Genomic DNA, 14,775 nt, shown 5'->3' on the forward strand with positions numbered 1-14,775 from the left:
AGAGAGAGAGAGAGAGACAGACAGACAGAGAGATAGAGATAGAGATAGAGAGAGAGAGAGAGAGAGAGAGAGAGAGAGAGAGATAGAGAGAGAGAGCGGGAGAGAGAGACAGAGAGAGAGAGAGAGAGAGGAGAGGATTTGAAAAATTGCGTTCAAATTTTGTTTAAAATTTTAGAAAATTTTTTCTATGTCTATAATGGAAAATTGTTGCGATTCCATTGTAACTTTTTCACTTGTACTGTTGTCTTTTCTTTTTAAATTAACTGCTTAAGTTGAATTTGTTTCCCCAAGATATTTAATGCTAATTCAAGAGACGGCCGTTTCAGAGTAATTGTTTTTCGGGAGCTCCTGTTGGATTTTCCCATCAAGCATAGTTGCAATAAAAACATCACGGATATTGGATTCCTTGTGGCTTCGCAGGTCACAATTAAGAAACACTCCTCTGGACGATCCGAGAAAAATTTTTCGAGAGATTCACTTTTAAGCTGTTTTTGGGTCGGGAATAGAAATAGGCCAAATGTTTTTCTTGCATTGCTTAAGTTATATGTTGTCAACAAAGGGTCAAAATTTCTGCTGTGGTCATTGAATTGATCTTTATCATAGTTTGCGTTTTCGGAGAAGAACGTTCTTCTTTCATCTAAATTAGGATCTGAGAATTCAACCGCCTTGATGTCACACATTTCCCATGGTTGATGCCCTTAAAGGATACCAGCTCCGTCGGTTTCTTAACACCTGTTGAGTCAGTTGATTGTCAACTAATCGTACGCAAACTTTCAATTTCTTTCTCTTCGTATTGTGCTGTTTCCACGTCCGCATCCAAGATGGGCTCGGGGGGAGGATACTTCTACTATCACAAGGTAATTCTCCAAGAATATTATTTGATATGAGGTTTGCCGTTAAAATAGCTGGCTTCAGAGTATTGCACCAAAGGTCTTGCCTCAGATGTGGCTCTGAGGTTATTTTGTTCAGAAAACGGCTCAATGCCAGGCCATGCTTGATCATTCATTGCTGACTTTGCTATGTGGTAATCCGTTCACACAGAGTAATAGCAATGGCGGAATGAATGTGTTACCTTTAAATGAATTTCTTTTCAATAGGACTTCAATAAAATTGATTTTGATAATTTTTCTCTCACATTTCTATTGAAAGGATAAACGATTTGGAATAGCGATGCGATTCATGCAGCTACTTCAAAGAGATGAGAAGAGAAAACCAAATTGAAAAAGTGTTATCGAGGTTATGATCAAGAGGAGCAAGATGTATGAAAAGATGACTTCCTCTCAGACAGACGCAAAACCTTGTAAAAGTAATTTAGCTATCGTTTTTATGAAGTTTCAGGACTAATTTCAATTCAAACTGATATTTTTGTACTACAGTTTAATTGTGTACCACATATCAATCAAGGCAGAAAAATCAATTTAGTGCAACAAAACTAATTTTAGGATCAGACAATCAAGGAAAACAGTTTGAAAACATAAAAATTGGAAAAAAGGACAATTTTAAGATCAAACACCAAATCACAATATGTTGAAACGATGATAAGATGAAAGAAAATAAGACATATGTTTCTGCAATATTATACGAAGTTAATAAAGAATAACAATAAGATTTTTGGTCTTACCAACGCGTAGAATAAATTCAGTTGCATTGATGTATTTTTTATTGCTTAGATGTGCTTGATTAAGTGATGATCCGTATTCATAAGTCCCCGCCAATAAGAGGACGATGACCATCTTCCGTTGCTGTTATTTTGATATTTTCGGCATTCCAATAGTTGCAATTGGATATAGTTATGATTGTACTCTAAATTTCTTGTTTTTATCATTTGAAAATGTGTTCAAGTCTTTCACAGCGTGACCAATAATTTTGGTTAGGCTCTCATGAATGATCGTGCGATCGCTGTTCAAAACCTCCGATTCTTTATTGCCGTTTTTCCCTGAATTGGCAGTGGCAGAACCACCACAACACCTCAAGTGAATAGCCTTTTTCATAACATTTCAAGAAACAAGAACAAAGGCCAGTAAATACTGATATTTTGGTACAAGAGTCAACTTGGGTACCACAAAATCTATTAATGAACGAAGAGGACCAAAGTCAAACAAACTGATTTTTTTTGTAAAAGTTGGAATATTTGACTGTTTCAAATAGTTTGCTGGTGTTATCGGTGCTCCTTTCTCTATAATCCCCGAGCGATAATTTTATCAGTGTAATTGCAAAATGGAAGGTCAATTCGAAAGCAAATAGTGTAAATATTTCGACATTTTTTGCCTTTCTCTGAAGAACTGATGAAGTTTTCGCTTCGTTATAAGCAACACATTATACTTTTTGTGTAATTAAGTTTGCTTTATAAGATCCTAACTTTTTTGAAAGCATTGTAGCTGTCTGATAAATTCTGATCAGATCTTGCATGTTGCAGAAGGTATCTTATAACGTATTATTCGGAAAACTTTGTTTTTGTCCTATGTAAACTGAAAAGACACTTGCCAGATCATCCTCAATATAAGTTTTGAGAGGACGTTTTTACGTTTTTTAAGACCTTACACGATATAAATTTCTGGAATTACTATCTTTTTTCAGCGATAAAATACTATAATCTTGGGCATATCATTTTACATCTTTATAATTATTATTTTTTAAAATTGTAATAGCTACTCTCATAAAGCTATACAATCTATGATGATATGATGACAGCGAAAACAACTTAAAAATTCTCCACAGAGCTTTGAAGTTTTTGGTAGTAAAAAATGAAACTACAAAAATGATTATGTTCTGAGTGAATTAGATAGCGCCGTAGTTGTCAAAATATACATATGGGCATCTGAAATGGATCGTTGGTTATTTTTAGATTATTTTAAAACACAGGATTGTTATAGTCTTCTCTTAACTTGAAATAGGTCCAAAATGTTAACATGTCTAACCTGTATCTCTCCCAATCCATGAAACCCATGGCAGGTGTTATGCCCACCCCATTATTCAGACTAACAACCAAATTCGCAGCAAAAGCACACAAAAGAAAACAAACCAGGAACCTCTCAGTCACCGACTCCATTTCTCGCGAAAATGGTTTCAGTTTTGCTCCTGAACTTATTGAATGTCAAAAGTAATCACAAGTTATATTCGTGAACAGAGAATTGAATGCCGATGAGCCGTGTTATGCAAATAATTTCAGCGATGTAATTGTGACATAAACTGTAACTGTTTATTTAAGCCAAATAATCTGATTGTGTATTGGTATAACATAAAACTTTCCAAAGGTGACAAAAGACATTGTCTATCAGTAAAGGTTTTAGTCAGATTATTGCTCTTAGTTACATACTTTGAATAACACAACCTTTTAATTTTTAGAAAGAAATTTCCGGGCTGAGGTGTCAACGCTAAAAATCGCTAAAAAATGTAAGATTTGCGGTGAATGAGTTGAAAAGATGTAAGAATTGAAATTTTTTGCGTTGTATGCGATGAATGCGGTGAAAAAAATAATTCAACGCTAAGAATAGCAAATCTTACGAAAATGCACCGCTAAAAATCACTGCATATTTGTGCGGTGAATTTTGTAAGATTTGCGGTTTTTGGCGGTGTATTTATTATTTTCACCTCTTCCCGTTGGTAGTGGTGAACTATTTTTTATTCACCGCTTAGGCGGTGAAAACAAAAAAAAATTCACCGCTAAAAACCGCAAATCTTACAAAATTTCAATGCATTTGTTTTTCAGAACGTTTATTGAATCTGATTTTAATTCACAAGAGATACCAATAATGTAATTGACAGTTGGGGCAGTGCAATAAGAAGTTGTTGAAATGCAGATGAGAGGTTCGAACCCGTGTACGGAAGTTTCTTTTTTGTAAAAAATCCGGTGAATGCGGTGAAAAAATTATTTTACAGCTAAAAATCGCAAATCTTACTTTAATTCACCGGTAATAACCGCAAATCCTACAAAAATTTACCGCTTTCATCGCATTCATCGCAAAAAGATGCGGGCTTTTTGAGTGAGAATTACTTTTTTTCAGCGCTATTCACCGCAGTTCTTGCACTACTTTATGTCCAAACCTCAACCAGCGTTGAGAAAACTTTGTGCCAACAAATCCGACTATAGCTATATAGAGAGACTATATGTTATCCTATATAAACACTATCGTACCAAAAAGCTACGTAAACAAAAAAAACTTCAAGAAAACGCTACTAACGTTGAATAAAACAACAATCTGAGTTAGATCACTTCTCTAGTAACGGGCGATTACGCTTTTAAGTTTTTAATTATCTTATAGACGATTTAAAAAGTTTTCACACAATTTTGTAGCGACATCTGTGTCAATTTTTTGATACTTTTACTTTGAAATTTTCCCAAAGACTTGTAGTTGTCTGTTTTTGTAATTACTGCCTCAAAATTGCTCGTAAATTGTAACTCGGATTCTGATCGGGGCTATTTGATGACCATTCAAGTAACTCCCGATAAACTTTTGAAAAACTTGATAGCAATTTGATTCATGCACAAGAGCATAATCTAATCTTGTTGAAAACTAAAGTCTTAAAGATGCAATTTTAGTCGTAATTTTTCCAAACTTCAAGTGGATTGGAACCGCTACCTTGTTTGAACATCTAAGACACAACTTCGGCCCGTCTGTTTGAATTGTATCCCAAACCATAAGTCATTGCTTGGCTAGCTCAATTTTTGTACTTTTATCCAGAATTCTTGTTTCATTTCTTCGAAGAACTCAAACAACTCCCTCACAGTAGATACCGTGAGCGTGTAACTTTTTGACATAGTTTGTACGCATGATTGTTGTTTCTTAGTTTTGACTACCATTGAGGTTCCAAGAAAACAGGACAAGTCGAATCACAACAGGTCAGCGAATAGTTGAAAAACAAGGCAGCTAAAACATCTTTTCTTTGTAAGCGGAGAAAACGAGAAAGAAAGCGCGTTTAAAACTTCAATGTCATGCTTTTCATTTATCTGTACCTAGAACATTAATTTAAGCTGTACCTAGATTTTTGTGCAGCTTAAATCAAACTGTACAAATTAAGCTGTACATGGATTTTTGGTACAAAATATAGTTTTAAGAGGCAGAAAGTCTGCTGCATTCCTTCACAACTCAGCATAAATAACTTGATTTGACGAAACCTTGATTTTACGAAGCTTGTTATTAGATTGTAAAAATTATCTTCGAGAAGAAAAACTTTTCATCGGCAGAGATATAATTGAAAGCTAATCAGTAATTAAAGTTTTTATACGCGCAATTAGTAACACAAGGGACCTCTATGTAATTGTTTAGAAAATATATTTTCACCACTTGAAGAGGATTATTGGCATTCTAGTTTTTTAACTAAAGCAACTTTATTCAAGACTTCAATTTTGATTTTTTCCAACATTGACTACTGTTTAAAACCTTGACTTATGTTTTCAAACAGGGGACTTTAACTTCAAATTAGTTAGAATTGACGCAAAAATTGGGAACGGCTGGCACTGTTAATTGGGGGTATTGTTGGAGTTTCAATTTGGGACTTTTTCCACAACAATCTTCCCATGTCCTTATTGCACAATTGTCCATCCACCTACCTACCCCTGCCTACATAGCCACCCCTTCCCTCCTACCCGCTCCCACGTACCTACTCCCAACATATTACCTATACCCCACTTACCTACGACTATATTTAGGCCATAGTTAGGTCTCAGGAAATCATTCTCAACAATTACTATATTGTGCTCAATTTTGGACGGAATACAGAGTCACAACAAGTTTAAGGTTCCTTTGTGGTTTGTTTTATCTATAAATTCGATATATTTTCACTTTGCATAACTGTAGTACTTTATGTTCGTTAAAATGACATGTGAGAGGGAGATTAGAATAGATGTTTTAAGTCAAGTTAAATATGTAAAGTTAGGTATTTGAATTTAGCTTTTTGTAATTGAATGGGTAATTGTTTCGAAGGCGCCAGAGAGGGGAGTTGAGTGAGATATCATAAACAAACAAACTAATGAACAAAAGCATATTGAGCTGTCGATGTATTTCATTTACTTAGCAAAGTTGTGTCTGTGCATCAGGCCAAAGTCGAAATGAGAGATTTAAATTTAGAAGAAAATTAGAGAGCGAACATTTGAAGTGAACTAGATACTTTGAGCAAAATTGGAATTTCAATTTGAAGTAACTAGAAGTGTGATTTCGCAATTGCAAAATAATTGGCAACCCAAAACCTGGTACACCTCAACTCTAAGTTATGCTCGTCATTGGAATCTGAAATTTTGTGGGGATATTCCCCTTATGATTGTTGATATATAATAGGGATACGCAGCCGTATATACATTTTTGATCTGAGTTTTTGGCACAAGAAATGGTGTTATTGGACGGTTTTTGATTTTTTGCAGTTTAAATTTGATAGTTTAAGGATGAAATAACGGTATAAACCAGTCGTAATAGGATGTACTAGTGCAGTAATGTATTGGGTGATTATGGGAAAGGTTTAGAAGGTTGTGGGAGAAATTTTTTGGAATTTTGAAATAAGGAAAGGCAATTTATCAGTTTTCCAAATACCCTACCGATAAAAAGTTGTCCGACCCCCCCCCCCCCCGGGATGGGAAGGAGTTAATGGTTGATAACTGGTCAAAGATGGGGAGGTACCCCTAGTGGTCCTCAATTGCGAGAACAACTCGAATCCGACCACCCAATTTCTAGCTATTAACACCGGAAGTAGTGTGATTTGAAGGTTTTCAGGTATTTTACTGTGAAACATGAATGTTTGAGTCAGAAATAAGGCGATTAATTAGTCTTAATGTAATACACGTATGAAATAATGTTTTTGCATGATCTTGGGAAGGGTTTAGCATGTAAAATTGCGATTTTTGAGTATATTGGTAATTATCACAGGAACTTAGTTAGCACCTAAATCGAAATAGTATTTTTTCGAAAAGTTGGCGTCGGGTTGGCCTGAAAATTGGGGTATAGACTAATTTGGGTACGAGGAATCCGCTTTCAATGTCAAATCTAACCCCACACCAACCTGCACGGAACTAGCGCACGCCCGTGCTGCGGAACGTAAAATTTGAATTGCTCGTGGAGCATTGGTAGTAGCCCTATGATTTTTGGAGGGTTACTGTAGCTTTTCAAGGGCTTTCGATTGGTGATATTTTCAATCCCAGATTCCGACCGGAAGTTGGTGCTGCGGGATAACCCGAGTGCCCAAAACCGGAAATTGTTCTTTTTGAGCGGCCGAATGACCTTGAAATGGTTTTAAGATTGGAAATGGCGATTGCTCTTAGCTTCGGGGTTGAGTTTAGTTATTTATTCATCACATGATTTTTGACAGGGATTGATTGCAGCTAATTAATTTAATAGCGGAAATAGAGGTATAAGATCTTTTCAGAGCAAAGTTCAATGTTTACTAAGCAAACACTGATTGACATGTCAAGTGCATATATGAGATAAAGTGTAGTGTATTTGTTTACATAAGAGTCCAAAGGTCGTTTACTTAAGATAAGGAGAAAATTAAACAGTTAAACAATGGTTGGTAGCTGCTGAATGACAGAGCATAATTTGATATTGGTTGTTTGCATAGCAAACAAAGCCCTCCTACGGAATGTGACAGATTGCAACTGTAAGTTGCAATGTTTACTTAAGAGATTAAGTTTTGTTTTCTTAAGATAAGAGCGTATTTGTTGAGTATAAACTGAAGAGACACAGAGAAATTTTGGCAGAGCGAGAGAGGCCGATTTTGGAGATTTTGTGGGAACTTCAGAGGTTTGGTTTCAATCAAGCGAGAGAAAGTAGTTGGTTTAGAGGGACTAAACTTTGAAAGATTTGTAATTGTAAGACCAGCTGGGATACTGTGAGCGGTTTGCATTTAGTTCATTTGGGAAGTGAACCACGGATGAAATAACGGTATAAACCAGTCGTAATAGGATGTACTTGTGCAGTAATGTATTGGGTGATTATGGAAAGATTTAGAAGGTTGTGGGAGAAATTTTTTGGAATTTTGAAATGAGGAAAGGCAATTTATCAGTTTTCCAAATACCCTACCGATAAAAAGTTGTCCGAGCCCCCCCCCCCCCCCCCCGGGATGGGAAGGAGTTATTGGCTGATAACTGGTCAATGATGGGGAGGTACCCCTAGTGGTCCTCTATTGCAAAAATAATTTTTAGGCGAATCCGGCCACCCAACACATCTCTAGCTATTAACACCGGAAATAGTGTGATTTGAAGGTTTTTAGGTATTTTACTGTGAAACATGAATGTTTGAGTCAGAAATAAGGCGATTAATCAGTCTTATTGTAATACACGTATGCATTAATGTTTTTGCATGATCTTGGGAAGGGATTAGGATGTAAAATGGCAATTTTTGAGTATATTGGTAATTATCACAGGAACGTAGTTAGCACCTAAATTGAAATAGTATTTTTTCGAAAAGTTGGCGTCGGGTTGGCCTGAAAATTGGGGTATAGACTAATTTGGGTACGAGGAATCCGTTTTCAATGTCAAATCTAACCCCACACCAACCTGCACGGAACTAGCGCACGCCCGTGCTGCGGAACGTAAAATTTGAATTGCTCCTGGAGTATTGGTAGTAGCCCTATGATTTTTGGAGGGTTACTGTAGCTTTTCAAGGGCTTTCGATTGGTGATATTTTCAATCCCAGATTCCGACCGTAAGTTGGTGCTGCGGGATAACCCGAGTGCCCAAAACCGGCAATTGACCTTTTTGAGCGGCCGAATGACCTTGAAATGGTTTTAAGATTGGAAATGGCGATTGCTCTTAGCTTCGGGGTTAAGTTTAGTTATTTATTCATCACATGATTTTTGACAGGGATTGATTGCAGCTAATTAATTTTATAGCGGAAATAGAGGTATAAGATCTTTTCAGAGCAAAGTTCAATGTTTACTAAGCAAACACTGAGTGACATGTCAAGTGCATATATGAGATAAAGTGTAGTGTATTTGTTTACATAAGAGTCCAAAGGTCGTTTACTTAAGATAAGGAGAAAGTTGAACAATGGTTGGTAGCAGTTGAATGACAGAGCATAATTTGATATTGGTTGTTTGCATAGCAAACAAAGCCATCCTACGGAATGTGACAGATTGCAAGTGTAAGTTGCAATGTTTACTTAAGAGATTAAGGGTTGTTTGCTTAAGATAGGAGCGTATTGGTTGAGTATATGTTGAAGTGACACAGAGAAATTTTGGCAGAGAGAGAGAGAGAGGCCGATTTTGGAGATTTTGTGGGAACTTCAGAGGTTTGGTTTCAATCAAGCGAGAGAAAGTAGTTGGTTTAGTGGGACTAAACTTTGAAAGATTTGTAATTGTAAGACCAGCTGGGATACTGTGAGCGGTTTTCATTTAGTTCATTTGGGAAGTGAACCACGGATGAAATAACGGTATAAACCAGTCGTAATAGGATGTACTTGTGCAGTAATGTATTGGGTGATTATGGAAAGGTTTAGAAGGTTGTGGGAGAAATTTTTTGGAATTTTGAAATGAGGAAAGGCAATTTATCAGTTTTCCAAATACCCTACCGATAAAAAGTTGTCCGACCCCCCCCCCCCGGGATGGGAAGGAGTTATTGGCCGATAATTGGTCAATGATGGGGAGGTACCCCTAATGGTCCTCTATTGCAAAAATAATTTTCAGGCGAATCCGGCCACCCAATCTCTAGCTATTAACACCGGAAATAGTGTGATTTGAAGGTTTTTAGGTATTTTACTGTGAGACATGAATGTTTGAGTCAGAAATAAGGCGATTGATCAGTCTTATTTTAATACACGTATACATTAATGCTTTTGCATGATCTTGGGAAGGGATTAGGATGTAAAATGGCGATTTTTGAGTATATTGGTAATTATCACAGGAACGTAGTTAGCACCTAAATTGAAATAGTATTTTTTCGAAAAGTTGGCGTCGGGTTGACTTGAAAATTGTGGTATAGACTAATTTGGGTACGAGGAATCCGTTTTCAATGTCAAATCTAACCCCACACCAACCTGCACGGAACTAGCGCACGCCCGTGCTGCGGAACGTAAAATTTGAATTGCTCGTGGAGCATTGGTAGTAGCCCTATGATTTTTGGAGGGTTACTGTAGCTTTTCAAGGGCTTTCGATTGGTGATATTTTCAATCCCAGATTCCGACGGGAAGTTGGTGCTGCGGGATAACCCGAGTGCCCAAAACCGGAAATTGGCCTTTTTGAGCGGCCGAATGACCTTGAAATGGTTTTAAGATTGGAAATGGCGATTGCTCTTAGCTTCGGGGTTAAGTTTAGTTATTTATTCATCACATGATTTTTTACAGGGATTGATTGCAGCTAATTAATTTAATAGCGGAAATAGAGGTATAAGATCTTTTCAGAGCAAAGTTCAATGATTACTAAGCAAACACTGATTGACATGTCAAGTGCATATATGAGATAAAGTGTAGTGTATTTGTTTACATAAGAGTCCAAAGGTCGATTACTTAAGATAAGGAGAAAATTAAACAGTTAAACAATGGTTGGTAGCAGCTGAATGACAGAGCATAATTTGATATTGGTTGTTTGCATAGCAAACAAAGCCCTCCTACGGAATGTGACAGATTGCAACTGTAAGTTGCAATGTTTACTTAAGAGATTAAGTTTTGTTTGCTTAAGATAAGAGCGTATTTGTTGAGTATAAACTGAAGAGACACAGAGAAATTTTGGCAGAGAGAGAGAGAGAGAGAGGCAGATTTTGGAGATTTTGTGGGAACTTCAGAAGTTTGGTTACGATCAAGCGAGAGAAAGTAGTTGGTTTAGTTGGACTAAACTTTGAAAGATTTGTAATTGCAAGACCAGTTGGGATACTGTGAGCGGTTTTTGATTAAGTTCATTTGGGAAGTGAACCACCGATATTATTATTATTATTATTTTAATTACTATTATCAATTGTCTTTGTGTTTGTCCATTCCATTGATGTGCTATTAGTTGTCTTACATTTGTTATCCATATAACTAGAATTGATATTACGAGCCCCATTGTGAATTGACTTATTTCAAGGCAATCTAATTTGCACCAGCATACAAGAGTGGAAGAGCGGAAATAGCAGATTAACAAGTTAACGCTTGCTTCACCAATTTAAAAACTTTGTCTATTTTAAATTTGTTATTTTAAATTTATTTTCGTTAAAATGACATGTCAGAGGGAGATTAGGTTAGATGTTTTAAGTCAAGTTAAATAAGTAAAGTTAGGTATTTGAGTTTAGCTTTTTGTAATTGAATGGGTAATTGTTTCGAAGGCGCCAGAGAGGGGAGTTGAGTGAGATATCTTAAAGAAACAAACTAATGAACAAAAGCATATTGAGCTGTCGATATATTTCATTTACTTAGCAAAGTTGTATCTGTGCATCGGGCCAAAGTCGAAATGAGAGATTTAAATTTAGAAGAAAATTAGAGAGCGAACATTTGAAGTGAACTAGATACTTTGAGCAAAATTGGAATTTCAATTTGAAGTAACTAGAAGTGTGATTTCGAAATTGCAAAATAATTGGCAACCCAAAACCTGGTACACCTCAACTCTAATTTATACTCGTCATTGGAATCTGAAATTTTGTGGGGATATTCCCCTTATGATTGTTGATATATTATAGGGATACGCAGCCGTATATACATTTTTGATCTGAGTTTTTGGCACAAGAAATGCTGTTATTGGACGGTTTTTGATATTTTGCAGTTTAAATTTGATAGTTTAAGAATGAAATAACGGTATAAACCAGTTGTAATAGGATGTACTTGTGCAGTAATGTATTGGGTGATTATGGGAAAGGTTTAGAAGGTTGTGGGAGAAATTTTTTGGAATTTTCAAATAAGGAAAGGCAATTTATCAGTTTTCCAAATACCCTACCGATAAAAAGTTGTCCGACCCCCCCCCCACCCGGGATGGGAAGGAGTTATTGGCTGATAACTGGTCAAGGATGGGGAGGTACCCCTAGTTGTCCTCTATTGCAAAAATAATTTTCAGGCGAATCCGGCCACCCAATCTCTAGCTATTAACACCGGAAATAGTGTGATTTGAAGGTTTTTAGTTATTTTACTGTGAAACATGAATGTTTGAGTCAGAAATAAGGCGATTAATCAGTCTTATTGTAATACACGTATACATTAATGTTTTTGAATGAACTTGGGAAGGGATTGGGATGTAAAATGGCAATTTTTGAGTATATTGGTAATTATCACAGGAACGTAGTTAGCACCTAAATTGAAATAGTATTTTTTCGAAAAGTTGGCGTCGGGTTGGCCTGAAAATTGGGGTATAGACTAATTTGGGTACGAGGAATCCGCTTTCAATGTCAAATCTAACCCCACACCAACCTGCACGGAACTAGCGCACGCCCGTGCTGCGGAACGTAAAATTTGAATTGCTCGTGGAGCATTGGTAGTAGCCCTATGATTTTTGGAGGGTTACTGTAGCTTTTCAAGGGCTTTCGATTGGTGATATTTTCAATCCCAGATTCCGACCGTAAGTTGGTGCTGCGGGATAACCCGAGTCCCCAAAACCGGAAATTGGCCTTTTTGAGCGGCCGAATGACCTTGAAATGGTTTTAAGATTGGAAATGGCGATTGCTCTTAGCTTCGGGGTTGAGTTTAGTTATTTATTCATCACATGATTTTTGACAGGGATTGATTGCAGCTAATTAATTTTATAGCGGAAATAGAGGTATGAGATCTTTTCAGAGCAAAGTTTAATGTTTACTAAGCAAACACTGAGTGACATGTCAAGTGCCTATATGAGATAAAGTGTAGTGTATTTGTTTATATAAGAGTCCAAAGGTCGTTTACTTAAGATAAGGAGAGAGTTGAACAATGGTTGGTAGCAGTTGAATGACAGAGCATAATTTGATATTGGTTGTTTGCATAGCAAACAAAGCCATCCTACGGAATGTGACAGATTGCAAGTGTAAGTTGCAATGTTTACTTAAGAGATTAAGGGTTGTTTGCTTAAGATAGGAGCGTATTGGTTGAGTATATGTTGAAGTGACACAGAGAAATTTTGGCAGAGAGAGAGAGAGAGAGAGAGGCCGATTTTGGAGATTTTGTGGGAACTTCAGAGGTTTGGTTTCAATCAAGCGAGAGAAAGTAGTTGGTTTAGTGGGACTAAACTTTGAAAGATTTGTAATTGTAAGACCAGCTGGGATACTGTGAGCGGTTTTCATTTAGTTCATTTGGGAAGTGAACCACGGATGAAATAACGGTATAAACCAGTCGTAATAGGATGTACTTGTGCAGTAATGTATTGGGTGATTATGGAAAGGTTTAGAAGGTTGTGGGAGAAATTTTTTGGAATTTTGAAATAAGGAAAGGCAATTTATCAGTTTTCCAAATACCCTACCGATAAAAAGTTGTCCGACCCCCCCCCCCCGGGATGGGAAGGAGTTATTGGCCGATAACTGGTCAATGATGGGGAGGTACCCCTAATGGTCCTCTATTGCAAAAATAATTTTCAGGCGAATCCGGCCACCCAATCTATAGATATTAACACCGGAAATAGTGTGATTTGAAGGTTTTTAGGTATTTTACTGTGAGACATGAATGTTTGAGTCAGAAATAAGGCGATTGATCAGTCTTATTTTAATACACGTATACATTAATGTTTTCGCATGATCTTGGGAAGGGATTAGGATGTAAAATGGCGATTTTTGAGTATATTGGTAATTATCACAGGAACCTAGTTAGCACCTAAATTGAAATAGTATTTTTTCGAAAAGTTGGCGTCGGTTTGGCCTGAAAATTGGGGTATGGACTAATTTGGGTACGAGGAATCCGTTTTCAATGTCAAATCTAACCCCACACCAACCTGCACGGAACTAGCGCACGCCCGTGCTGCGGAAAGTAAAATTTGAATTGCTCGTGGAGTATTGGTAGTAGCCCTATGATTTTTGGAGGGTTACTGTAGCTTTTCAAGGGCTTTCGATTGGTGATATTTTCAATCCCAGATTCCGACCGGAAGTTGGTGCTGCGGGATAACCCGAGTGCCCAAAACCGGAAATTGGCCTTTTTGAGCGGCCGAATGACCTTGAAATGGTTTTAAGATTGGAAATGGCGATTGCTCTTAGCTTCGGGGTTAAGTTTAGTTATTTATTCATCACATGATTTTTGACAGGGATTGATTGCAGCTAATTAATTTTATAGCGGAAATAGAGGTATAAGATCTTTTCAGAGCAAAGTTCAATGTTTACTAAGCAAACACTGATTGACATGTCAAGTGCATATATGAGATAAAGTGTAGTGTATTTGTTTACATAAGAGTCCAAAGGTCGTTTACTTAAGATAAGGAGAAAGTTAAACAGTTAAACAATGGTTGGTAGCAGCTGAATGACAGAGCATAATTTGATATTGGTTGTATGCATAGCTAACAAAGCCCTCCTACGGAATGTGACAGATTGCAACTGTAAGTTGCAATGTTCACTTAAGAGATTAAGTTTTGTTTGCTTAAGATAAGAGCGTATTTGTTGAGTATAAACTGTAAACTGAAGAGACACAGAGAAATTTTGGCAGAGAGAGAGAGAGAGGCAGATTTTGGAGATTTTGTGGGAACTTCAGAAGTTTGGTTTCGATCAAGCGAGAGAAAGTAGTTGGTTTAGTTGGACTAAACTTTGATAGATTTGTAATTGCAAGACCAGTTGGGATACTGTGAGCGGTTTTTGATTTAGTTCATTTGGGAAGTGAACCACCGATATTGTTATTATTATTTTAATTACTATTATCAATTGTCTTTGAGTTGGTCCATTCCATTGATGTGCTAGTAGTTGTCTTACATTTGTTATCCATATAACTAGAATTGATATTACGAGCC

General features: G+C 36.8%; 1 protein-coding gene and 1 pseudogene across 1 annotated transcript in view; one reads left to right on the top strand and one right to left on the bottom strand.

The window, feature by feature from the left end:
• Positions 1-3,187, bottom strand: part of LOC142342470 (alpha-N-acetylgalactosaminidase-like) — a 35,254-nt gene extending 32,067 nt beyond the window's left edge. The window contains exon 1 of the mRNA XM_075393811.1: positions 2,919-3,187. Within this exon, the coding sequence (XP_075249926.1) occupies positions 2,919-3,049 (131 nt within the window). The 5' untranslated portion in view covers positions 3,050-3,187. The remainder of the gene's footprint in view (positions 1-2,918) is intronic.
• LOC142342488 (uncharacterized) overlaps positions 1-14,775 on the top strand; it is a 371,331-nt pseudogene that overhangs the window by 234,495 nt on the left and 122,061 nt on the right.

The sequence above is a fragment of the Convolutriloba macropyga genome, chromosome 1 (assembly GCF_964194025.1).
Source record: "Convolutriloba macropyga chromosome 1, txConMacr16.3, whole genome shotgun sequence".
Classification (NCBI taxonomy): Eukaryota; Metazoa; Xenacoelomorpha; order Acoela; family Convolutidae; genus Convolutriloba; species Convolutriloba macropyga.